Genomic DNA, 27,137 nt, shown 5'->3' on the forward strand with positions numbered 1-27,137 from the left:
GCCGGTGTAGGCCTTCATTGCAAATAAGAATTTGTTCTTAACTGACTTGCCTAGTTAAATAAAGGTTCAATTTAAAAAAATATATACAAATTCTTCTTCGGTGAGGTTTAATGGCGGTTGGCATCCAATATGTTGCATTACTGCCCCCAACTGAACTATAGTATAAATCCATTGCACTTTATGATAGGAAATGGGAAAATAAAAAAACTAATATATTTTAATAAGCCTACCAACTAAACCTACACTCATTAAAAACCCACCACCTTATTCCACTACTTTAAACCCATCTGATCCTACCCCAAGCCAATGACCTGAGAGGACGGGTCACTACTACACTCCCTGTAACTCTTCTGAAGTCAAATCTCGTCCCCCGAAGTACTTCTCTGCAGTTGCCGCCACAACATCTATTTTCTGTGACTTATATTCCATATCTGCAGTACAATTGATAACCATTGCTGTGAACGCTAAGAAGCCAACCTTACTGAAACATACAGTATATCACTCATTGGCCTATCCCTCTGTTCTGGCAGAGATCTACTATTCACAGGGATCCTCTCAGAATCCCTCACCCTTGATCCACCCGCCTCTACTTTCTTTACTGCCTCAGCATATGACATCTTCTGCTCTACCCTGACCCTGGCCACCTCAACCTGCCTCTCTCGCACCGGACACCTCCGATCCCCAGCAACATGGGCACCCCTACAGTTGACACACACAACTTTTCCCACCGAAACTACACATTCCTATGCCCCATGTTTTCCTGCACAGTTCCCACATCTTGGATTCTCCCTCCTACACACTGCTGCAACATGAACATAAACGTGACACCTAGAACACTGCAGTGTATTTGGCACAAAAGCTCTAACAACATAACTCATATATCCTAACATTACTTTGTCAGGTAAAGACTGAATCAGAGCTCAAAGAACAGACTGTGTCACCTCTGTTTCACCACGCTACCCACCAGGTCTGCGTCGCACCAAACGGCAGGCATCGCAAACACAAGGAATCTTCAACTTAAATTGCTCCACCTCCACACTTTGTGCTACCCCAGAAATCACTCCTTTCAATGATGACCTGTACCTAAGCTCAAAGTAAGATACACACCTTTCCCCAAGTCACATCGCCTGCTCCGTCCGATCTAAAGAAACACAAAGAAACATCAGAAGTCGACTTCGGTTTACCTTCACGACTCAACAGCACCCACCATCTTTTCCACCCAACCTGAAACCACCCATGGATCAGCCAAAAGGCCTGGTTCCACTCCTTTCATTTCACCTTCAGAACTCGAACTAGCATCCAGCTCATTCTGTTTGAATTTGGCACCAATCTTCCTCAACATACCCTTTCCCTTGTTATTGCTAACCTCAAAAGATTCAAGCCCATACCCTGCCTCCCTCAGTCTTTTCAACCTCTCTCTTTCCCTCAAATCCTCCTCCCTTATTAACCAATTACCTGACTCCTGAAAATATTATTTTCCAAGTCAAAATCTCTTTTTAACGTCCTCGTGCTAAGCCCTGTACTCCTTCCACTTCAAACTTGAGGACTTATCCAAATCTATCCCTAGACAGCATTCGCTAGTTTTGTTGCAAAACGTTTGGAGTAATGATTACACTGTCGTGTCTTTGGCTATGCCGGATTCAGTGATATGACATGCTATTCTATAAAATCCTGTCACGTTCTGACCATAGTTCTTTTGTTTTTTCTTTGTTTTAGTATGGTCAGGGCGTGAGTTGGGGTGGGCAGTCTATGTTTTCTGTTTCTATGTGGGTTTCTTGTTTGGCCTGATATGGTTCTCAATCAGAGGCAGGTGTTAGTCATTGTCTCTGATTGGGAACCATATTTAGGTAGCCTGTTTTGTAGTGTGTTTTGTGGGTGAATGTTCCTGTTCGTGTGTTCCTGGTTTTTTCTGTGTTCACTAGTTCGGGACTGTAGCGTCTTCGTTGGTTTTCGTCAGTTTATTGTTTTTGTTCATTCTTGAAAAGTATTCTAATAAACATGGATACGTACCACGCTGCGCATTGGTCTTCCGATCCTTCCTACTACTCCTCGTCAGAGGAGGAAGACGAAAGCCGTTACAGAATCACCCACCAAAACCGGACCAAGCAGCGTGGTAAAGGGCAGCAGCAGCAGCAGCGATCACAGGATTCCTGGACCTGGGAGGAAATTCTGGACGGAAAGGGACCCTGGACACAGGCTGGTGAATATCGCCGCCCAAAGGCTGAGCTGGAGGCAGCAAAAGCGGAGAGGCGGTGGTATGAAGAGGCTGCACGAAAGTGCGGCTGGAATCCAGAGAGGCAGGGCGCACGCGGGGAGTGTGGCGAAGTCAGGTATGAGACCTGCGCCAACTTCCCGTGCTTACTGTGGAGAGCGAGAGTACGGGCAGACACCGTGTTATGCGGAAGAGCACACGGTGTCTCCTGTACGTGTGCATAGCCCAGTGCGGTACATAGCAGCACCTCGTATCGGCCGGGCTAGATTGGGCATCGAGCCAGGTGCCATGAAACCGGCTCTATGCATCTGGTCTCCAGTGCGTCTCCTCGGGCCGGGGTACATGGCACCAGGTCTTCCGATCCTTCCTACATTGGTCTTCCGATCCTTCCTACTACTCCTTGTCAGAGGAGGAAGACGAAAGCCGTTACAAATCCTTTCTCTGTAATTAATATTACCTGATTGAGCTAATCATGTAAATGTAATTACCTAGAAAGTTGGGGCATATCTTCCGAATAAACTCTTAAAGACCTAGTAATATTTTACATCAAAAGCAGTCAATATTAATCGTCACCTTATTTCAGTCTCATCTGAAAGTTGTAAATTATTGGTTATCTTCACGAACACTGGCTAACAAGTTGAATCAGCAATACAAAATTGGGTTTAATTATTTATTTACTAAATACCTAACTAATCACACAGAATTACATATACACAGAATTAATCATACCTTGATTACAAATTATGTCATAAAGGAAAACGTCCCTAGCAGACGGAACATATATGACAGCTGGTTACCCAAAGAAAAGGGGGTTGGGTTTGAGTGAAAGAGCGGGAAGACTGAAGAACAAAGGGAGAAGCAATGTCTCTATCGTAAAAACAGGATCTTATGCATTCTAAATGACCGCCCATTTGGAAAAGGAAAATGCAATGAATATTTACTCTGAGCTGCGCTTCAATAGGTAGGTGGTAGATGGAAGGCCGAGTTGCCCAATAGTTCTTCCATCCTTTGAAGAGCGTCGCTGGTGGTAAATTTGATACGTTGTAGTAACGTCGTTGTGTGGTAGACGGGATACTCTGTCTGTCCTCTTCTAGCCAAGTTTACAGCGGCCGCTGCTAACTCAACGGCTAGGAGGTATCATTTCTGTAGCGAATAAGAGTTCAAAGTTCATACCATTTGCAACCAAAGCTCACCCTGAGGTTGGCTTCGTTCTGTAGTTATTATCTGAACCCTTCTGACATCGGATCGTCATCCTAATGTACCCGGAAGAGAAGGTTACATTTTCGTCAAGGGCTTATATAGTGGAGGGAGAAGGGTGTGTTTCATAGTTTTATAACCCATGTCTCTTCACAGGGGTGGGCCACTGATTGAGCAGAGCCCTAAACTTATGAAAACCCAAATCTCTCATTTGGAAGCTAAAATTACATTTAATCTTTTCACCAATAATTTTATATTTAAACATTTGAATTGCACAACAATTCCATGTGAATCTGATAACTATAATGTGTAGACTTTCCACTGTACCGTTTATGTCATCCTATCATTGATGAGAATGTCTCAGATGACAACCGAACTGACATCATATTCATTAAGTACCAACGCATATGTTCAACTGGTTGGATTACCAAAATATGGTTAATTTCCCCCCACCTTCTGATGTTCCTAGAATCTCTTTGTTAACCAAGGGATTTTCAATAGTCACATCAGTAGGGTAAGAGAGGAAAAAAGGGGGAGAGGTATTTATGACTGTCATAAACCTACCCCCAGGCCAGCGTCATGACAACACCCATGGATTCATGGGAAGTCAATCAAAACATTACATTTTAAAGAGAAAGCAACTGTTATGATCCCACGGGAAATAAACATATGTGAGTTTTTAAAATGCTCTGGAGTTGAGAATATTGGTATATTCAGAGACCAAAAAGTTGAGGAGGGAATTGGAGGTGGGAATTGCATTGAATTAAATAATTCATTTCCAATTATTTACCGCCTGGTACCACAGGAAAGTGTTATTAACCCGACTTTCAGTATGCTGGTCTGTATACCAATTTGTATTTCCGGTTTTGTATTTTCAATACTGACACAATTCGCACAACACAAACACTTGCACAATATGTAAACAATGGCCAAACTTAACCGATCCGGAACCACAGACCGAATGTTGTTCCATGCAATCAGCCGGCAAATTTCACATCCCTTTTAGTTGATTGCAAGGGAACGTGTTTGGTTACATTCGGCTATTGTTTATATATTGTGCATCATCTGCAATGCATCAGGAGATTGAAAATACAAGCGACAGAACCTGCCTGCACCGTAAAAAGTCAGGTAAACAATACTTTCCTGTAGATATTTTATCTCCATTTCCTACTGTCAAAAGGACCAACAGCCCGAACAACCAGCAAAGTAAGTGTACATTTAATTTTATTCAATATTCTGGCTTGTAGAGACTCTTGCATCTTTTTTAGGAACTTCTTTAAAACTTAATGTCCATGGGGTAACCATGGTAATGTAACAGTAGTAACTTTACGTCGTCCCCTCGCCCCGACAGGGGCGCGAACCAGGGACCCTCTGCACACATATGAAGCGTCGTTACCCATCGCTCCACAAAAGCCGCGGCCCTTGCAAAGCAAGGGGCAACACTACTTAAGTCTCAGAGCAAGTGACGTAACTGATTGAAATGCTACTAGCGCGCACCCGCTAACTAGCTAGCCATTTCACATCCGTTACACTCACCCCCCTTTCAACCTCCTCCTTTTCCGCAGCAACCAGTGATCCGGGTCAACAGCATCAATGTAACAGTATAACTTTAAACCGTCCCCTCGCCCCGACACGGGCGCGAACCAGGGACCCTCTGCACACATCAACAACGGTCGCCCACGAAGCATCGTTACCCATCGCTCCACGAAGGCCACGGCCCTTGCAAAGCAAGGGGCAACACTACTTAAGTCTCAGAGCAAGTGACGTAACTGATTGAAATGCTACTAGCGCGCACCCGCTAACTAGCTAGCCATTTCACATCCGTTACAGTAACACTGATGTTTAGGCAAGATTACTGCGTTCTCTGCAGTGAGTTCAGTTCACTTGAACATTTGCTACATTGCCGAATGGTTTGTACTGAACGACACATTTTCCCAAAACGTTCTTGAACAGACTTTAATGGTACCTATGTTTGGTGGGTGTGCCAGGGTGTGGCTTGAAGCGATGAGTGTATTTTTAACCCACAACCCAACCCCTCAGTGTTTTCAACTGGTCATTCAGTACAGCAGTTTGTTCAATTGAACGTTATGTTTTTATGTACTGAACGCAGCCCCAGTTTAGTTACAGTATCTCTGGTCTGTACCTTGTAGTAAAAACCCATACACATTGGGCCGCTGTGTTGTGTTCATGGGCTCCCCACCCGCTAATAAAATACAAGAAGAAGACAATGCGGAAGTGAATTTGCGAGCGGGTTTGTTTTCTTAGCGTCCCGGCAGCAGCATGAAGACTTCCGGTTTTCCGATTTTGCCTTCACAATAAAGGTCTGGGGTAAAATGCTATGTGTATGATACGAAATCAATATTATATAATCAAAATGTTTAGCAGCTTTGCATAGTCATAGTGCATAATGTTAAAATTGTATTACACAGTTAGATAAGTAATATAATAAGGTGGAGCCCATTAAGAAATGGCTATGTTTTGAATATGCCATTGTATGTTATGTAAATGACTGGTGCTATGTTTAGAAGTGTTTCTTGGTTCTTACAGATGCTATGACGGTTTAAATGTATTTCCACTTTGCTTGAGATGTATTCCTGGATAATAGCCGCCAATGAAGTTAACTGCATATGGAATACATATTGGACTGTAGAGGAAAATGTTGCTACCTGTCTCAACTGAAGTGAGTTGGAAAAGACTTAGTAGGGTCTCTAGTAACCAAATATGTTTAGTTTTGGAGGGGGACTGTGTCATACGGACTGTTGCTGGATTTTTACTCCACTCCCTCCATAGCCCCCAATACAATACACTGTTTTGGACTGTCTACTACCTGTCTTAGCTAAACTAGGGTTGAAAAGACAAAGTAGGGTGAGTTTGAACAAAAAGCTAAATCACAGGAAGTGTTGCTCAACTTTTACTGTGGTCAAAAAGCTTAAAATTGGGTGCCTGGACACTATACAGTTGAAATATAGCACTGTGTCATAGGACGCATATATGGTGCCTTCGGAAAGTATTCAGACCGCTTGACTTTTTCCACATTTTGTTACATTACAGCCTTATTCTAAAATGTATTAAATATTTTTTTACCCATAATGACGAAGCAAAAACACATTTTTAGAAATGTTTGCTAATTTCAACAAAAATGTAGAACTGAAATATCAAATTTACATAAGTATTCAGAACCTTTACTCAGTACTTTGTTGAAGCACCTTTGGACGTGATTACAGCATCGATTCTTCTTGGGTATGACACTACAAGCTTGGCACAACTGTATTTGGGGAGTTTCTCACATTCTTCTCTGCAGATCCTCTCAAGTTCTGTCAGGTTGGATGGGGAGTGTTGCTGCACAGGTATTTTCAGGTCTCTCCAGAGATGTTCGATCAGGTTCAAGTCCAGGCTCTGGCTGGGTCACACAAGGATATTCAGAGACTTGTCCCAAAGCCACTCCCGCATTGTCTTGGCCGTGTGCTTAGTGTCGTTGTCCTGTTGGAAGGTGAACCTTCGCCCTAGTCTGAGGTCCTGGGCACTCGGGAGCAGGGTTTCATAAAGGATCTCTCTGTACTTTGCTCCGTTCATCTTTGCCTCGATCCTGACTAGTCTCCCTGCCACTGAAAAACATCTCCAAAGCATGATGCTGCCACCACCATCTTTCACTGTAGGGATGGTGCCAGGTTTCCTCCAGATGTGACGCTTGGCATTCAGGCCAAAGAGTTTAATCTTGGTTTCATCAGACCAGAGAATCTTGTTTCTCATGGTCTGAGTATTTAGGTGCCTTTTGGCAAACTCCAAGCGGGCTGTCATGTGCCTTTTACTGAGGAGTTGCTTCCGTCTGGCCATCCTACCATAAAGGCCTGATTGGTGGAGAGCTGCAGAGATGGTTGTCCTTCTGGAAGTTTCTCCCATCTCCACAGAGGAACTCTAGAGCTCTGTCAAAGTGACCATTGGGTTCTTGGTCACCTCCATGAACAAGGCCCTTCTTCCCTGATTGTTCAGATTTGGCCAGGCGGCCAGCTCTAGGAAGAGTCTTGGTGGTTCCAAACTTCTTCCATTTAAGAATGACTGAGGCATCTGTGTTCTTGGGGATCTTCAATGCTGCAGAATTTATTTGGTAGCCTTTCCCAGATCTGTGTCTCGACATAATCCTATCTCAGAGGTCTACGGACAATTCATTTGACCTCAAGGCTTGGTTTTTGCTCTGACATGCACTGTCAACTGTGGGACCTTATATAGACAGATGTGTGCCTTTCCAAATCATGTCCAATCAATTGAATTTACCACAGATGGACTCCAATCAAGTTTTGTAGAAACATCTGAAGGATGGTCAATGGAAACAGGATGCATCTGAGCTCAATTTTGAGTTTCATAGCAAAGGGTCTGAATACTTATGTAAATAAGGTATTTCTGTTTTTTTTTTTTATATAAATTTGCTAAAAATGCATAAAAAACGATTTTATTTTTGTTATTATGGGGTATTGTGTGTAAATTGCTTAGTGTTTTATTTAATACATTTTAGAATAAGGCTGTAACATTACAAAATGTGTAAAAAGTCAAGGCATCTGAATAATTTCCGAAGGCACTGTATTGTCATATCAAAATTCCTTCTGGTGGATACTTTGTAAAAAATACAACAACAATATGTTTATTCAAAAAGTCAAGAAAGATGTAAGTACATTTAGTCCAAAAAAGCATACTTTATTCATAACAAATATCACAATGAAGTTAATTATTCATATTGATCATCAACAGTTACACAGAAGTTTTAAATTTGTTTCAAGTTTTATTGTCACATGCACAAGTACAGTGAAGTGCTTACTTGCTAGCTCTTTCCCAACAATGCAGTATTCAATATCAAAATGTATAAAGTAGATTTGTTATTTTTTAAATGCACAAGAAATAAGAATAACATGAGAAAGTAAGCTATATACATTTAGTAATTGCAGATGGACCATGGGTTAGGGTGGGCATCCATTGCCTAGCTGTTTAAATGTCTCAGTGCCTGGAGTCTTTGGTTGTTCAAAAGTCTCAGAGCTAGGGGATAGAAGCCTGTTGGTCCGAGACCCAATGCTCCGGTACCACCTGCAGGAGAACAGTTCACGGCTGGGGTGGCTGGAATCTTTTAACATTTTACAAGTGGTAGTATTCATTCCCAATATCTTGGGTGTCTGAGAATAGTTTTTGCTTCATAAGTAAGCCAAAATGTATTCCGCATACAGTGATTCACATTGTGGCCAATGGAATGGGTGGACTCAAAGGCCAGCAACACTCCTTATTAATCCAGTAAGACTCCATATTATTCAGTGCCCCATGAAATGACACCATATATACATTCTACAAAGCCTACTGAGTATTGCCTACAATACGTTTACTGCGCCACCGAGAATAATTTATGCTCTATAAGCCAATATGTATTTCAGTGTTTTACATTTGGACATTTATTTGACATTAAAACATGTTTTAAACCTCAAATGTAATGCAAATGTTACTTAAATGAATCATTGTTACTGTTTAGACAAATATTTTTCATATATATTAAATAAATATAGGTTATTCAACACTTTTCAACTATTACGTAGGGACTTTTATTTAGACCCGGAAGTACTTCTTTAGTGTTGCCGACGAGACGCAGATTTTTATGGCCACTTTCCTCGTGGAGTAAGCCACACTCGTTGAAAAATACCTAACTCTCAGTCTACTGAAACATGTATAAACTAAAGTCGTTTCGTGTATTTTTAAATGAGCGTTTAACGGTGGCTGCTGTGGAGATTTTCGGGGCAGCTGAGAAAACGGTAGTGGAGTACCAGGAGGAGAATGATCGTCTACGGAGACTGCTGCGGATCACACCGGAGATAAAACTATATAGAATAGGTTAGTATACGGTAGAGCTACTGGCTAGCTATAGTTGTTTAGGCAAAGTGTGATCACCACTTCATCAATTTTTAAAGAAGTTATCTACTGTATCTTTTACCATACATTATTACATTGTTTTGTCACGAAAAGCTGATTTTAAATAACGTACAGTTGCATTCAGGCATGTTTAAAGGCTGCTTAGATCATAACTAGATCTGCAATGGTCGATATGCAATTTAATCTGGGGTGCTTTCATTACGACATAACATTGTTCAACGTTGAATACAACTGAAACAATACGGTATTTGGGCGTAATATTTTGTCCAAACAGTTGCAAAACGCAACGAAAACGAAAGTTTCAATTGGACAAATTCAGGTAGGTCCCGCCCAGTTTCGTTACGTTTGCTTCCGTTTAGGAAACGTTCTGCAACAGAATTGGCGTAATAACACCCGGGTTGAACTGTGATTATAGTGGCCCTGAGGGCGAGTGTGTATGGTGTGTTGCGATTTCAAATGGTCACACCCATATTGATCAGTCCACACCTTGCCGCCCCATGGGAGCAAACATATCTCAAAGTTTGTTAAAGAATGGTGCTCACCGTTTTGAGGAAACGTGTTGCTCAGTACAAACCATCACAAAACGAAGCAAACAATTACATTTACATTTAAGTCATTTAGCAGACGCTCTTATCCAGAGCGACTTACAAATTGGAAAGTTCATACATATTCATCCTGGTCCCCCCGTGGGAATTGAACCCACAACCCTGGCGTTGCAAGCGCCATGCTCTACCAACTGAGCCACACGGGACCACGAATTGAACTGAACACACCCCTTTACTTAAAATGTATTTATTTTTATTTAACCTTTTATTTAACTAGGTCAATTAAGAACAAATTCTTATTTACAATGACTGCCTACACCGGCCAAACCCGGACGACGCTGGGTCAATTGTGCGAAACCCTATGGGACTCACAATCACAATCACAGCCAGGTGTGATACAGCCTGGATTCGAACCAGGGTGTCTGTAGTGATGCCTCAAGCACTGCGATCCAGTGCCTTAGACCGCTGCCCCACTCGGGAGCCAATAACATCTGCTAAATATGTGTGTGACCAATAAACATTTATTTTTACTTGCATATGATTGAAATGCTACTAGCGCGTACCCGCTAACTAGCTAGCCATTTCACATCCGTTACAAAGGCACTGATGTCTTATGCATGTATTTCAGTGTTTTACATTTGGGGCATTTATTTGACATTAAAACATGTTTTAAATCTCAAATGTAATGCAAATGTTACTTAAATGAATCATTGTTACTGTACCATCACTCGTTCATATATCTTTATGTACATATTCTTTATCCCTTTACACTTGTGTGTATAAGGTAGTAGTTGTGGAATTGTTAGATTAGATTACTCCTTGGTTATTAGTGCATTGTCGGAACTAGAAGCACAAGCATTTCGCTACACTCGCATTAACATCTGCTAACCGTGTGTGTGTGACAAATAAAATTTGATTTGTGTTTCCAGTTGCATGTGTAACTCCGATAGACAGAGAATGTTCAGAAAAGTATGAAATCCGCCTTTTTCATCAAGTGAGAAATGTCCTTTTGCATATGTGTAAATCTTGGTCTACACGTGGCCACCACTGTGTAGCTTAGAAATGACTAGTTCCGACAAAGATGTTGGGAATTGCGAGATGTCGGGCAGCTAAAATGGCAACGGTAACTTCTCACTCGGTGCAAAACAGGGCTTTTATATTTTTCGATATATTCTCTGGTTATCAGAGTTAGACCTGCAACTGGAAACAGAAAAGTTAAGACACCAGTGCATTCCAAATTGAGAATGAATGAAGTATCCCCAAGTATGGGTGGTTGAAAGATGTTGTAGCATATTGTCAACATAGCTGCGGGAAGTAGGGGTCTTGCAGCACTCCCTGAGAAATCGGAATATTATTTTTTTTTCTCCCAAAAGTCATGGGCCTTTCCTAGTCCTGTATTAGCTGACCATAGCACAGCAAGCTGTCTGTGGCGCCCCCCCCCCAAAAAAAAAGTCTCACAACCCCACCCCCGAATTGATTGTCAGTGCAGAGCTCTAGATTAACATTTTCTCCTCAATTGATGGCACCAGCCCATTATTTGGTTACACCCCCCCAAAAAAATGCCAGCGTCACGCTATAGAAAAAATAGGTGTGATCAGTTTAGAACGTCATTCACAATGCTTTATTAAGATGTGTAAAACACTACTGAGATATTCAATAAATAAGTTATACAAGTGATTGTCATGAATTTTAGCATAGCTATTTTTGTTATTTTACTGTCAAAATAGGGCTAGATTGCTATCTCCTAAATAGCTTATAACACCTACTGCTAATAGCCATTTATGGCTGAACAAAAACTCTGCAATTCGGCACGCTCTGTATTTCAAAGCCATATCAGATATCGCGATTGTAAAACAGTGTGCTTTTGTAACGCGGGAAATGAAACCTGGTCTCCCATAAAAATACAAATAAATCCGTAACCGAAAAAGAAAAAAATCCCGAACCGAAACTGTTTTTTGTCCCCCCCCCCCCCCCCCCCCCACTTAATTAAATTCACAGTTAATTTAACACAAAACATAATTTTTTTTGTTATAGCTGATAGGCTGTAAAGGCCTGGGGAAGTTGTGTAATTCAAATAAAACCAGAGAGGAAGAGGAGAACTTTAGGCTACTTGGTGAATTTACAAGACATTGCCATATGCAGATTACCAAAACATATAAGCACGTTTCTGCCTCTCTCCCTCATGCTGGACTGCATTGTCTCTTCACTAATGATGCAAGTGTGTGTCTGTTGGCTGTAGAAATCCTACCCTAATCACGGGGTAACCTACTCTTAATTTTTGCCTAATATGAAATTACTTTAGGCTACAGGACCTGTATCGATTATGCTTTTCAGAAATGCATAATGTTTGCTTTTCTGTCTGTTAGGGTAGGCTACACAACGTGAAAAAATAAATGCACAACCTTCTCTGGTGATATGGACGTTTTACTTTTCTGTAAAGGAATACAACCTTCTGAAGCGGGACTAAAATCCATCACTAGGCAACGGAACTGTCAATCAAATAATCTCCAGCTGCTGAGCGCAGACCACTCTCCTAAAAAAGTACTTCAAAGTTTGTTAAATACTGTGACTTACCAAGACATTTAGTAGAAATAAAACACACCTAGCTACCATACCATAAAAAGCTGCATAAAAAAGAACACAGCAGCACATTAATCAGCGATGTTTGATGTCAGGGACAGATAAAATACAGATAATTTTACGCTGGAGCAGAATTCTACCGTCTGATGCAGCACTTTTTTTAATTGTATGAAAAGTTATAAATTCTCGTAATCGACATGTTACTATAGCTGCGTTCTGTCTGTAAAGGGTTGATGTAGATAACTTCATTGCCCGGCACTAGCGGTCATACATACAGTACCAGTCAAAAGTTTGGACACACCTACTCATTCCAGAGTTTTTCTTTATTTTTACTATTTTCTACATTGTAGAACAATAGTGACAACATCAAAACTATGAGAACACATATGGAATCATGTAGGAACCAAAACATATATTTTATATTTGAGCTTCTTCAAAGTAGCCACCCTTTGTTTTGATGACAGCTTTGCATGCTTTTGGGATTCTCTCAACCAGCTTCATGAGGTAGGCACCTGGAATGCATTTCAATTAACAGGTGTGCCTTGTTAAATAGTGGCATTTCTTTCCTTCTTAATGCGTTTGAGACAATCAGTTGTGTTGTGACAAGTTAGGGTTGGTAACAAGATGATAGCCCTATTTGGTAATAGTCCAAGTCCATATTATGCCAAGAACAGCTCAAATAAGCAAAGATAAACGACAGTCCATCATTACTTCAAGACATGAAGGTCAGGCAATTCGCAAAATTTCAAGAACTTTTAAAGTTTCTTCAAGTGCAGTCGCAAAAACCTAGTTTTTACCTCTGCTGCAGAGGATAAGTTCATTAGAGTTAATAGCCTCAAATTGCAGCCCATATAAATGCTTCACAGAGTTCAAGTAACAAACACATGTCAACATCAACTGTTCAGAGCGAATCAGGCCTTCATGGTTGAATTGCTGCAAGAAACCACTACTAAAGGACACCACTAGGAAGAAGATACTTGCTTGGGCCAAGAAACACGAGAAATGGACATTAGAACGGTGAAAATCTGTCCTTTGGTCTGATGAGTCCAAATTTGAGATTTTTGTTCCAACCACTGTGTCTTTTTTAGACGTAGAGTAGGTGAACGGTTGATCTCCATTTGTGGTTCCCACTGTGAAGCATGGAGGAGGTGTGATGGTGTCACTGTCTGGGATTTATTTAGAATTCAAGGAACACTTAACCAGCATGGCTACCACAGCATTCTGCAGGGATATGCTATCCCATCTGGTTTGCGCTTAGTGGGACTATCATTTGTTTTTCAACAGGACAATGACCCCACACACATCCAGGCTGTTTTTAAGGGCTATTTGACCAAGAAGGAGAGTGATGGAGTGCTGCATCAGATGACCTGGCCTCCACAATCACCCGACCTCAACCCAATTGAGATGGTTTGGGATGAGTTGGACTGCCTAGTGAAGGAAAAGCAGCCAAGAAGTGCTCAGCATATGTGGGAACTCCTTCAATACTGTTGGAAAAGCATTCCTCATGGTTGAGAGAATACCAAGAGTGTGCACAGCTGTCATCAAGGCAAAGTGTGGCTACTTTGAAGAATCTCATATATATATATATCTTTATTTTTTTTATTTACTTATTTGTTTGACACTTGGTTACTGCATGATTCCATATGTGTTATTTCATAGTGTAGAAAATAGTAAACATAAAGAAAAATCATTGAATGAGTGGGTGTGTACAAACTTTTGACTGGTACTGTATGTCCCTCTTTGCCGCACATGACCACACCGCTGGGCGGTAGTCCAGGTGCGACAAATCTAGGGCCTGTAGGACCTGTCTAGTTGACTGAGATGTCAAGAAGGCAGAGCAGCGCACTATCATGGACAGACCTCTTCCCATTTTCGCAACCATTGAGTCTATGTTTTGAGTAGCTTGCTATCTAGGGTTACACCCAGGAGTTTAGTCTCCTCAAGTTGCTCAATCGCCATATTATTCAATAGTAGATCTAAATGAGGTTGAGCGAGTGATTTGTCCAATTTGTGATTTGTTCGAGGCCACTTTGCTGTATAGGTCATAGAGCGCTATAATTCACATGTATAATTGTTCTATTTAATTCTGTGGTATATAGCTTAAACCTCTTCTCACCCTCTCCTTCCCTCCAGACCTGCAGCTCTCTCTTGCTGTCGCTGAAGAGGAGGTTCCCTCTGAGCTGCAGCACTGTGAGCAGGAGTGGAGCGCCAGTCTGGGGCAGCAGGATCCAGAGCACACACAGATTAAAGAGGAACAGGAGGAACTCCGGGCCAGTCAGGAGGAAGAGCAGCTTGAAGGGCTCTTTGATACGAACGATTCCATATTCACTCCTCCTTATGTGAAAAGTGAACTTGATCAGGAGGAACCACTTCACAAAGCCATACTAGCTGAATACCCAACTCTCAGTCGACTGAAAATGTCTAAACTAGAGTCGTTTCGTGTGTTTTTAAATGAGCGTTTAAAGGCATCTGCTGCTGTGGAGATTTTCAGGGCATTTGAGAAAATGGTTGCGGAGTACCTGGAGGAGAATGATCGTCTACGGAGACTGCTGCGAATCACACCGGAGATAAAACTATGTAGAATAGGTACGTATATATACCTACTAATATCTAACTACAGTTCTACTTAATTGATAAACTGTTTAGGCTTTCAGTGATCACCATTTCAAACATGTTAAACACCCACACCAGTAGAAATCCACTTTTTCAATCTGAAAGACGATCGCCAAAGCTTACCCATGATGTTATGCAACGATTTAAGTCAATAAGTCATCGTTTGAGTCAAGGTTTGATATACAGTGCCGTCAGAAAGTATTCGCACCCCTTTACTTTTTCCACGCTGTTGTGTTACAGCCTGAATTATAAATGGATTAAATTGAGATTGTCACTGGCCTTAACACAATACCCCATAATGTCAAAGTGGATTTATGTATAGACATTTTTACAAATTAATAAAAAATGAAAAGCTGAAATGTCTTGAGTCAATAAGTATTCAACCCCTTTCTTATGACAAGCCTAAATAAGTTCAGGACTAAAACAAATCCCACACTGAACAAGTCGCATAAGTTGCATGGACTCTCTTTGTGCAATAATATTTTTTAACATGATTTTCGGTCCACTACCTCATCTCTGTACCCCACACATACAATTAACTGTAAGGTCCCTCAGTCGAGCAGTGAATTTCAGACACTGATTCCACTACAATGACCAAGGAAGTTTTCCAATGCCTCGCAAAGAAGAGCACCTATTGGTAGATGGGTAAAAAAACACACATTGAATATCCTTTTGAGCATGGTGAAGTTATTAATTACATTTTGGATGTTGTATTAATACACCCAGTCACTGCAAAGATACAGGTGTCCTTCATAACTCAGTTGCCATAGAGGAAGGAAACCGCTCAGGTATTTCGCCATGAGGCCAATGGTGACTTTAAACAGTTAGAGTTGAATGGCTGTGATAGGAGAACTGAGGATGTATCAACAACATTGTAGGTACTATACAATACTAGCCTAAATGAGAGCGAAAAGAAGGAAACCTGTACAGAATAAAAAATATTCCAAAATGTGGATCCTGTTTGCAATAAGGCACTAAAGTAAAACTGCAAAAAATGGAGCAAAGAAATGACCTTTGTCCTAAATAAAAAGCATTATGTTTAGGGAAAACACAACACATCACTGAGTACCACACTTCATATTTTCAAGCATGATGGTGGCTGCATCATGTTATGGGTATGCTTGTCATCGGCAAGGACTAGGGAGCTAAGCCTGGCAAAATCCTAGAGGAAAACCTGGTTGTCTGCTTTCCAACAGACACTTGGGGACAAATTCACCTTTCAGCAGGACAATAACCTAAAACACAATGTCAAATATACACTGGTTGCTTACCAAGATGACATTGAATGTTCCTGAGTGGCCTAGTTTTGACTTAAATCGGCTTAAAAACCTATGGCAAGACCTGAAAATGGTTGTATGTCAGTGATCACCAATCAATTTGACAGAGCTTGAAGAATTTTTCAAAGAATAATGGGCTATCCAGGTGTGCAAAACTTTGAGACTTACTCAGAAAGACTCACCACTGTAATCGTTGCCAAAGGTGATTCTAACATATATTGACTCTGGTTGTCGTGAATACTTATTAAATGAGATATTTCTGTATCTCATTTGCAAAAATGTCAACTTGTTTTCACTTTGTCATTATGGGGTATTGTGTGTGTGTGTGTGTGTGTTTAGAGGGGTGAAGAAAATAAATACATTGAATCAATTTTCAATTCCGGCTGTAACACAACAAAATGTGGAATAAGTCAACGGGTAGGAATACTTTCTGAAGGCACTGTACTAGGGTTTAAAGTCACATCCGAACTACCCTCTTTGTGCAAATCCATGTGAATGCAGTGTCTTTTCCTATGATATGATGTAAAACATTTCAGCCTACTTTTCGTTTCAGGACTGGGTTTTTCCGATGTTAGTCATTTAGCAGACGCTCTTATCCAGAGTGACTTACAGTTACATCATGCGTCTTAAGATGACTAGGTGGGACAACCACATATCACCGGTATAGTAAGTAAGGGGGGAGTCCACATCCAAGCTGAGATATCTGCCAGGCATGCAGAGATGCGTTTCACCACCTGGGTGTCAGAAGGAGGAAGGAGAAAAGTAGTTGAGTGTCCTTTGCATAGCAATGATAGGAGAGACCATGTGAGGATATGACGGAGCTGAGTGGCTTGGTGTATAGAGAGAAGAGGAGAGGGTGAAGAACCTGAGACGCCCAGCGTAGAGAGGAGGATCTGATGGTTCACGGTTTCGAAGGCAGTGGATAGATCTAGGAGGTTGAGAACAGAGGAGAGAAAGTCAGCTTTGGCAGTGCGGAGAGCCTCTGACACAGAGAAGAACCGTCTCGGTTAAATGACCTGTCTTGAAGCCTGACTTGTTATGGTCAAGAAGATTGTTATGAAAGAGAACTAGAGTTGATCAGAGACATCACGCTCAAGTGTTTTGGAAAAGAAAGGAGGGATACAGGTCTCTAGTTTTTGACGTCAGATGAGTCAAGTTTTGGTTTCTTGAGGGGAGGGACTCGGGCGATTTGAAGTCAGAGGGGTGGTCAGGAATGAGGGAATTGAGGAATGAGAGTAGGTCTCCAGAGATGGGGCATCAGGGTCGAGTGGGCAGGTTGTCGGGCTGTCAGACCGCACTACTTGCAGGATTTTATTTGGAGAGGGAGGTGAGAAAGAGGTCAAGGCATAGTGTAGTTCTGTGTGAGTGGGACCAGTGGACTCAATAGGCTGAGTGAATGAGAGAGACCAGTGGACTCAATAGGCTGAGTGAATGAGAGAGACCAGTGGACTCAATAGGCTGAGTGAATGAGAGAGACCAGTGGACTCAATAGGCTGAGTGAATGAGAGAGACCAGTGGACTCAATAGGCTGAGTGAATGAGAGAGACCAGTGGACTCAATAGGCTGAGTGAATGAGTGGGACCAGTGGACTCAATAGGCTGAGTGAATGACGAGTGGATGTCGTCAACCTTCTTTTCAGCAGGACATGTTTTTGCACCTCCAAAATAATCATCATCGATTGGATAAATTTTCAATTATTTTTTTAGCTGGTCTGTATTAAAAATAAATATGTGATTCATTTTATGAATGTTATAATTGTGTTATATGCTCCCCCTGCTCCCCAAGATGAATGTTTTTGACCACTCAAGTTTTGCTTCACTACACGTTCTACAGCTTTCAAGGAACTTAGTTACATGTCATTTGCAGCATGCAGGCTACAATGACTTTGCTCATGATCATATCATCATTTCCCCTGTGAGAACCATGAGCACAGGTTGACTTGGATTTGCTGTGCCGAAGCCTGCCAGTAGCCTACCTACCAAAGGTTGCACCGTGTCCATTACAATGTAGAAAAACGGCTTCTTTCAATAGTTATCGATATTTTTATTTATACAGTACCAGTCAAAAGTTTGGACACACTTACTCATTCAAGAGTTTTTCTTTATTTTACTATTTTTTACATTGTAGAATAAGTGAAGACATCAAAACTATGAAATAACACACATGGAATCATGTAGTCACCAAAAGTGTTAAACAAATCAAAATATATTTAATATTTTAGATTCTTCAAAGTATCCACCCTTTGCCTTGATGACAGCTTTGCACACCCTTGGCATTATCTCAACCAGCTTCATGAGGTAGGCACCTGGAATGCATTTCAATTAACAGCTGTGCCTTGTTAATTTGTGGCATTTCTTTCCTTCTTAATGCGTTTGAGCCAATCGGTTGTGTTGTAACAAGGTATGGGGGTATACCCCCGTGTGGCTCAGTTGGTAGAGCATGGCGCTTGCAACGCCAGGGTTGTGGGTTCGATTCCCACGGGGGGGCCAGTACAAAAAAAGTATGAATGTATGTACTTGTAAGTCGCTCTGGATAAGAGCGTCTGCTAAATGACTTAAATGTATACAGAGGGTAGCCCCGTTTGGTAAAAGACCAAGTCCATATTATGGCAAGAACAGGTCAAATAAGCAAAGAGAAATGACAGTCCATCATTATCTTTTAAGACATGAAGGTCAGTCAATGAAGGTCAGTCAAAACTGCAGTCACAAAAACCATCAAGTGCTATGATGAAACTGGCTCTCATGAGGACTGCCACATCAAAGGAAGACCCAGAGTTACCTCTGCTGCAGAGGATAAGTTCATTAGAGTTACCAGCCCCAGAAATTGCAGCCCAAATAAATGCTTTGGCGTTCAAGTAACACACATCTCAACATCAACTGTTCAGAGGAGAGTACTTGAATCAGGCCTTCACGGTTGAATTGCTCCAAAGAAACCACTACTAAAGGACACCAATAATACAAATAGGCTTGCTTGAGCCAAGAAACACCAGCAATGAACATTAGACCGATGGAAATCTGTCCTTTGAGATTTTTGACTCCAACCGCCGAGTCTTTGTAAGACGGAGAGTAGGTGAACGGATGATCTCCGCATGTGTGGTTCCCACCGTGAAGCATGGAGGAGGAGGTATGATTGAGCTTGGCTGGTGACACTGTCTGTGATTTATTTAGAATTCAAGGCACACTTAAGCAGCATGGCTACCACAGCATTCTGCAGCGTTACGCCATCCCATCTGGTTTTAACTTAGTGGGACTATCATTTGTTTTTCAACATGACAATGACCCAACACACCTCCAGGCTGTGTAAGGGCTATTTGACCAAGAGGGAGAGTGATGGAGTGCTGCATCAGATGACCTGGCCTCCACAATCAACTAACCTCATCCAAATTGAGATGGTTTGGGATGAGTTGGACTGTAGAGTGAAGGAAAAGCAGCCAACAAGTGCTCAGCATATGTGGGAACTTCTTCAAGACTGTTGGAAAAGTATTCCAGGTGAAGCTGGTTCAGAATGCCAAGAATGTACAAAGCTGTCATCAAGGCAAAGTGTGGCTACTTTTGAAGAATCTCCAATATAAAATATATTTTGATTGTTTAACACTTTTTTGGTGACTACATGATTTCATATGTTATTTCATAGTTTTGTTGTCTTCATTATTGTTCTATAATGTAGAAAATAGTAAAAAAAAAAAAAAAAAAAAAAAAAAACTTGAATGAGTAGGTGTCCAAACTTTTAACTGGTTCTATATATACACTACCGTTCAAAAGTTTGGGGTCACTTAGAAATGTCCTTGTTTTTGAAAGATAAGCAAAAAAATAAAAATTGGTCCATTTAAAATAACATCAAATTGATCAGAAATACCGTGTAGACATTGTTAATGTTGTAAATGACTATTGTAGCTGGAAATGGCAGATTTTTAATGGAATATCTACATAGTCGTACATAGGCCCATTATCAGCAACCATCACTCCTGTGTTCCAATGGCACGTTGCGTTAGCTAATCCAAGTTGATCATTTTTAAGAGGCTAATTGATCATTAGAAAACCCATTTGCAATTATGTTAGCACATCTGAAAACTGTTGTTCTGATTTAAAGAAGCAATAAAACTGGCCTTTAGACTAGTTGAGTATCTGGAGCATCAACATTTGTAGGTTCGATTACAGGCTCAAAATGGCCAGAAACAAATAACTTTCTTCTGAAACTTGTCAGTCTATTCTTGTTCCGAGAAATGAAGGCTATTCCACACGATAAATTGCCAAGAAACTGAAGATCTGGTACACCGCTGTGTACTACTCCCTTCACAGAACAGCGCAAACTGGCTCTAACCAGAATAGAGAGAGGAGTGGGAGGCCCCGGTGCACAACTGAGCAAGAGGACAAGTACATTAGAGTGTCTAGTTTTAGAAACAGACGCCTCACAAGTCCTCAACTGTCAGCTTAATTAAATTGTACCCGCATAACACCAGTCTCAACGTCAACAGTGAAGAGGCGACTCCGGGATGCTGGCCCTTTTGTTGATGTTTATCAACTCTGCGTGGAAATTCCCAACCACAATTTGTGAATATTTATAACTACCCATCCTTCTCTCTAGGACAGGAAATTACGTTGAAATAGTGCCTTCCTCTGGGCAGGTCTTTTTAAGAAGTTATTTTTTAACTTTCACCATGAATAGATAAAGGTAGCACGAACGTGCCAGTACTTTCTCTTGTTTGGACATCAGTGTCACACATTTTTTCTTTTGACGAATGTTGCATAATATTCTATTAGAACTTCCTCTGGCGATTCTCCGGATAGTTGGTCCTTATGATGCCGTCCAGACTCAAATGCTACATTGGAGCCATAAAGGTCCCTTTTGACTAGCTGAGGATGGGGATTTGGTCAATTGTGAAACGCTCTATCTAGAAGCAATTGATTGTGTGTACAACAGTGCATTGCCAATATACAGCAACTTCGCCAAGCTATTGAAGAGGAGGGGGACAACATTCCACAGACCACAATAAACAGCCTGGCCAGCTGTATGCAAAGGAAATGTTTCACGCTGCATGAGGCTAATGGTGGTCACACCAAATACTTACTGGTTTTCTGATCCATGCTCCTACTTTTGAAAAATAGCGTATCTGTGCCCAACAGATGCATATCTCTATTCCCAGTCATGTGAAATCCATAAATTAGGGCCTAATTTATTTATTTCAATTGACTGATTTCTTAGAAATTAGAAGTTGTTGCATATTGCGTTTCTATATTTTTGTTTGGTATAGATAACTTCTGCTCTTCCTCTCCTTTCCTCCAGACTCCCTGAAGCTCTCTCTTGCTGTCTCTGAAGAGGAGGTTCCCCCTGAGCAGCAGCGCTGTGAGCAGCAGTGGATCCCCAGTCTGCAGCAGGAGGACCTAGAGCCCACACAGATTAAAAAGGAACAGGAGGAATTGGGGACCAATCAGGAGAAAGAGCAGCTCTTTGATGCCGAAGACTCCATATTCCCTCCTTCCTGTGTGAAAAGTGAATGTGATCAGGAGGATCCACTTCAGTGCTTGACTCTTCCCCAAACCCAGACTGTGGAAAACAGAGAGAGTGACACTAAATCAGTGGATCTCACACCTTTTGTAACCGTGACTCACATAAAGGATTTCAAAATTCCCTGTGCCCCTCCAGATGATCAAAACGTAGCCTCCAGCCAGAGCTCAGCCGAAAGCAGCGACCCAGTAGGACTTGACAGCAGACCACAATTGCATCCTTGCCCACTATTGGATCCAAACCTATCAATGGGGGAACATTATTCCAAACTTAGCAACATGTCTAGAAAAACTCACCGCTGCCGTGACTGTGGTAAAAAGTTTGCTCTGAAACCTGACTTGCAGAATCATTTGACTCTCGCCAAGAAGAGACTCAGCGAATGTCAGTTTGGCAAAAAACGCTTCAACTCCACTTGTGAACTGAAGACCCATGTCCGACTCTGTCAAGGTGGCAAACCCTGCACCTGCCCTGTTTGTGGCAAGACCTTCAAAGAAACAAAATTTCTGTCCAGGCACATGAGGATTCACACTGGAGAGAAACCATTTAGCTGTGTTGACTGCGGTAAAAGCATCACTCTCAAGCAACTCACAAATGTGGAAATTCTGGAGATTTTTGTCAATTCTGACAATGAGTCTGAGTATGAAACGGAGGAATCAGATTCTGACAGTGACTGTAAGGAGCTGCCGCCAAACCTCATGGGCATTGAGAACCCTGAATCTGAGGACCCCTTGACCACCGACAAAGTCCCAGGTCCCTCTGAAGATGCTGGTGGTGAAGGAGGCACACCAACAGTGGGTGAAGTACTGGAGGTCTGCGGTAGCTGGAAGGCCACCAGCCATTTCACCCCTCCTGGCCTTGCTGTTGGCTTTGATGAGTCCCAGTCTGGAGTAAAAAGCCCCTTTTCATCTCCCTCTGCAGCAGAGTGCTTCAAGCTGTTTCTGACAGAGAAGCTGATGGGAGACATAGTGGAGGAGACTAATCGCTATGCCTTGGAGCTGCTGGAGAGGAGAGAGCCAGGAGTGAGGGGGAAGCTTGCTAAATGGGTGACAACCACAATTAGTGAAATGTATACCTTCCTAGTGACAGTCCTTCTCATGGGAATAGTGAAGAAGAACTCTCTAAGGGAATACTGGTGCACGGATCCTATGTTTGCAACTCCATTCTTTGCCACCCTCTTTTCCCAAGACCGCTTCCTAGTCCTGCTGCGATGCCTGCATTTCGTCAACAATGCTACTGCCAACCTAAATGACCCCTTACACAAAATAAGAAATGTTCTTACCAGCCTGACATCAGCATTCGGTCAGGTCTTTATGCCATACAAGGACTTATGCATTGACGAGTACTTGATGTTATGGAAGGGTAGGCTGGCATTCCGTCAATACATTCCCTCCAAAAGGCACAGGTTTGGGGTGAAGTTATTTTTTTTGTGCGATGTGAAGACAGGATTTGTCCAGGACATTATAGTTTACACAGGGTCCACCACTGACGTCCAACATTATGAAGGGCTTGGGGTGTCCGGGTCCGTGGTGATGACCATGCTGGCTCCTCATCTCGGGAGGGGCCACACTTTGTATGTGGACAATTGGTACAGCAGTCCCACACTCTTCCAGCATCTGCTCTCCAACAGCACAGGAGCCTGTGGCACAGTCCAATCAAACAGGAAGGGGATGCCGTCATTTGGAAGCAGGAAGATGCAGAGGGGAGAGGTGGAGTTCAAGGAGAACGGTCAACAGCTGGCAGTAAAGTGGCATGACAAACGAGACGTACATGTTCTTTCCACTGTCCATACAGCAACCATGTCACCCACAGGGAAGTTTGACCACCTGACAGGTGAGCGGAAGATCAAACCAGACTGTGTGCTTGACTATAACCGCAAAATGGGGGCAGTGAATAAGGCAGACATGATAAACCGCTTTGTGGCATGCGCCTGGAAAACCACCAAGTGGTATAAGAAGATATTTTTCCATCTGATCGACACTGCTGTCCTCAATGGCCACATAGTTCACCGCCAGCTATCAGGTGAGACAATTAATGAACACGGTTTTTTGAAATTTTACATACAGTTCACATACAAATCACATTGTTCCATTATGCAATTATATTGACAATATCTCTCACCTACCCACTCCTTCATTCTCCCTCTTTATTGCCCCCATAGGTGAGGTGATTACCTACCAAAAGTACAGAGAGAACCTCATGAGAGAGCTGCTGGAGGAGCACCACACCCCTCGGCGTCCACCCACTGGGGGCCGTCCTGCTGCAGACAATCCCTTACGCCTCAATGCACGGCATTTTCCCTCAAAAGTCCCTCAAACTGCTGCACAAGGTAGTCGCACACGGAGGCACTGCAAAGTCTGCCTTTCCAGCACCAGGAGAAGGAAGCAGAGGAAGTTGACAAAGTACATGTGTGTACCTTGCGACATACCCCTGTGTGTTGCGCCGTGCTTTGGGGAGTACCATACGCTCAAGCACTATTGAGCACATCTGCAGAAATTACTGACTGACTGAATTGAAAGGTGACCTGCCATGATACAATGACTTTAGGGGTGGGGATGCAGTTTTTGTTCAACCGCTACGTGAATATTGAAATATGGGCTAGGCATGTTTGTAATGAAATGACAGTTGTCATTGTCTTTTCTTTAAAAAAAAATCCTCCAGTAAAACTGTAAAGAAGTGTACGTTCAAAGAGTATGTTGTTAGAATACAAAAGCTGGCCTCAATCTTCGGAAACAGATGTCAGCAACTCCATTTCCAGTTATGATGTTGGCAAATTGCGTTCAATATTGTTTGTTTCTGAAAGTAAAGAATATAGATGAGTTATTAGTAATTGCAATAGAATATCAGGAATTAGCAATAAAACAACATTACAATGAAGTAACATTACACTGCTATAAGAATATTAAGTTGCATTTACAACATGTATATATGCACCAGTAATTGAATAGCTCCACAAGGGGGCAGGGCAGAGCTATGTTTAACAGGCTAAATAAATACACAGGCTTGATCATGAGGGCAGCTTCAAAAGGATACAACACAAGCTTATACTTCTCTGACATGATTAGCAGTTTTTTACAGAACTAAGGGAAGAATGTACATAAGCACAATTCAGTATAACACCATAAAGGTTATGCAATTAGTACCTCGCATGTCTGCAGTTATAAAGGAATAGACAGAATACATATTGCTCCATACATGCATATCTTGTGCTACAGTTGAAATTAGTTAAAACGATAATACAGAAACTATTATGCTAAGGTAAATAACGCACACGTGTACAAAGTAATTATTATTAAAGAAAACAACATCGAAGGCAATGCGGGTGCCAGCGGCAACACCTGCCAGGGGTAAAACGTTGGGGCAGGTTTTGTTCTGACTGGAGATGCACAAATGTCTGCATTCTTGACCTGGGCAAACCCTGGGGGACTGCTTGGGCTCATCCAAGAGAGAAGTTGTCTGGCTCATTTAAACTTTTGCATAGCATGTCTCAAATGTAAATTTCCCGCGACAGTGAAATGGGCTAGCAACTTCTGTGTAATAATGAGGCGGAATGCACCTAATTTCAGAGTGACATTTGAAGATAATTTGAAATTGACAAATTGAAACAGCCTATAGATCATTAGTGTAACGGATGTGAAATGGCTAGCTAGTTAGCGGGTACGCGCTAGTAGCATTTCAATCAGTTACGTCACTTGCTCTGAGACTTAAGTAGTGTTGCCCCTTGCTCTGCAAGGGCCACGGCTTTTGTGGAGCGATGGGTAACGACGCTTCATGGGTGACTGTTGATGTGTGCAGAGGGTCCCTGGTTCGCGCCCGTGTCGGGGCGAGGGGACGGTTTAAAGTTATACTGTTACATTGATGCTGTTGACCGGATCACTGGTTGCTGCGGAAAAGGAGGAGGTCGAAAGGGGGGTGAGTGTAACGGATGTGAAATGGCTAGCTAGTTAGCGGGTACGCGCTAGTAGCATTTCAATCAGTTACGTCACTTGCTCTGAGACTTAAGTAGTGTTGCCCCTTGCTCTGCAAGGGCCGCGGCTTTTGTGGAGCGATGGGTAACGACGCTTCGTGGGCGACTGTTGTTGATGTGTGCAGAGGGTCCCTGGTTCGCGCCCGTGTCGGGGCGAGGGGACGCCCTAAAGTTATACTGTTACATTGATGCTGTTGACCCGGATCACTGGTTGCTGCGGAAAAGGAGGAGGTTGAAAGGGGGGTGAGTGTAACGGATGTGAAATGGCTAGCTAGTTAGCGGGTACGCGCTAGTAGCATTTCAATCAGTTACGTCACTTGCTCTGAGACTTAAGTAGTGTTGCCCCTTGCTCTGCAAGGGCCGCGGCTTTTGTGGAGCGATGGGTAACGACGCTTCATGGGTGACTGTTGATGTGTGCAGAGGGTCCCTGGTTCGCCCCCGTGTCGGGGCGAGGGGACGGTTTAGAGTTATACTGTTACATTAGCACGCAGTGTGCTGTGCTTTGAAGGCAGCAGGGGTTAACTGTCCTGTTGTGTAACAATCACATTTTGGTACAGAGAGCGCATTCTGACATCACAAGCATAAAAACAGACATTTGGAACTCCGGTGTGAAAAGGAAAAACATTTATACTTTCCAGAAAATCTATCCTTCTGTCCAAGAGTATTTTTCATCCATTTTGACCCTATGGTACTCATTCATGATATTGTTTGAAATGGAACATTTTGGGAAGTAATTATATACAGTGGAGTCGTAAGTGCAAACTGTTTAAAGAGATATTCCAGAGGCTTGAAAACGATCTCGTTATTATTATTTTTTCAACCTCCCGTTTTGGACTTGATGTGTCAATGTATGGCTCATACATGCATAATAAACAATCTACAATCTACCTGACAGTTAGTGCTTGTACCTGTCATGTAGTGAATGTGTGCGCTCTGAAGTCACAGGGCTGCATGGGTTTACCATTAGTTATCTTAATAACAGCGAAAATACACTGAACAAAAATAGAAACGTAACATGTAAAGTGTTGGTCCCGTGTTCATGAGCTGAAATAAAAGATCCCAGAAATGTTACATACAAAAAATGTATTTCTCTAAAATCTCAAATATAAAATATATCTTGATTTGTTTAACCCTTTTCTGTTTACTACATGATTCCATATGTGTTATTTCATAGTTTTGATGTCTTCACTATTATTTTACAATGTAGAAAATAGTACAAATAAAGAAAAACCCTGGCATTAGTAAGTGTATCCAATCAGTTAAACATACATGTCAGTACATATACACAACAACTAGGTCACATGGGGGAGAGACGTTGTGCCATGAGGTGTTGCTTTATTTGT

At 42.1% G+C, this 27,137-nt stretch overlaps 1 protein-coding gene across 1 annotated transcript; it reads left to right on the forward strand.

Moving 5' to 3' along the window:
- Positions 1–9,008: 9,008 nt before the first annotated feature.
- LOC129812858 (uncharacterized) lies at positions 9,009–27,035 on the forward strand. Its single transcript, XM_055864789.1, has 4 exons — positions 9,009–9,271; positions 14,569–15,021; positions 21,609–23,849; positions 23,989–27,035. Exons 1-4 carry the CDS (start codon positions 9,106–9,108, stop codon positions 24,306–24,308), a joined length of 3,180 nt encoding a protein of 1,059 aa, XP_055720764.1. The 5' UTR covers positions 9,009–9,105; the 3' UTR covers positions 24,309–27,035.
- The last annotated feature ends 102 nt before the right edge of the window (positions 27,036–27,137 follow it).

Source organism: Salvelinus fontinalis, chromosome 16 (genome assembly GCF_029448725.1).
Source record: "Salvelinus fontinalis isolate EN_2023a chromosome 16, ASM2944872v1, whole genome shotgun sequence".
Taxonomy (NCBI): Eukaryota; Metazoa; Chordata; class Actinopteri; order Salmoniformes; family Salmonidae; genus Salvelinus; species Salvelinus fontinalis.

Bases quoted from the DNA above. Each gene is read 5' to 3' on its own strand.
- LOC129812858 (XM_055864789.1), top strand. From the start codon at position 9,106: ATGTATAAACTAAAGTCGTTTCGTGTATTTTTAAATGAGCGTTTAACG. The intron at 15,022-21,608 runs GTACGTATATAT...CCTTTCCTCCAG, and splicing joins GATAAAACTATGTAGAATAG to ACTCCCTGAAGCTCTCTCTT. The intron at 23,850-23,988 runs GTGAGACAATTA...TTGCCCCCATAG, and splicing joins AGTTCACCGCCAGCTATCAG to GTGAGGTGATTACCTACCAA.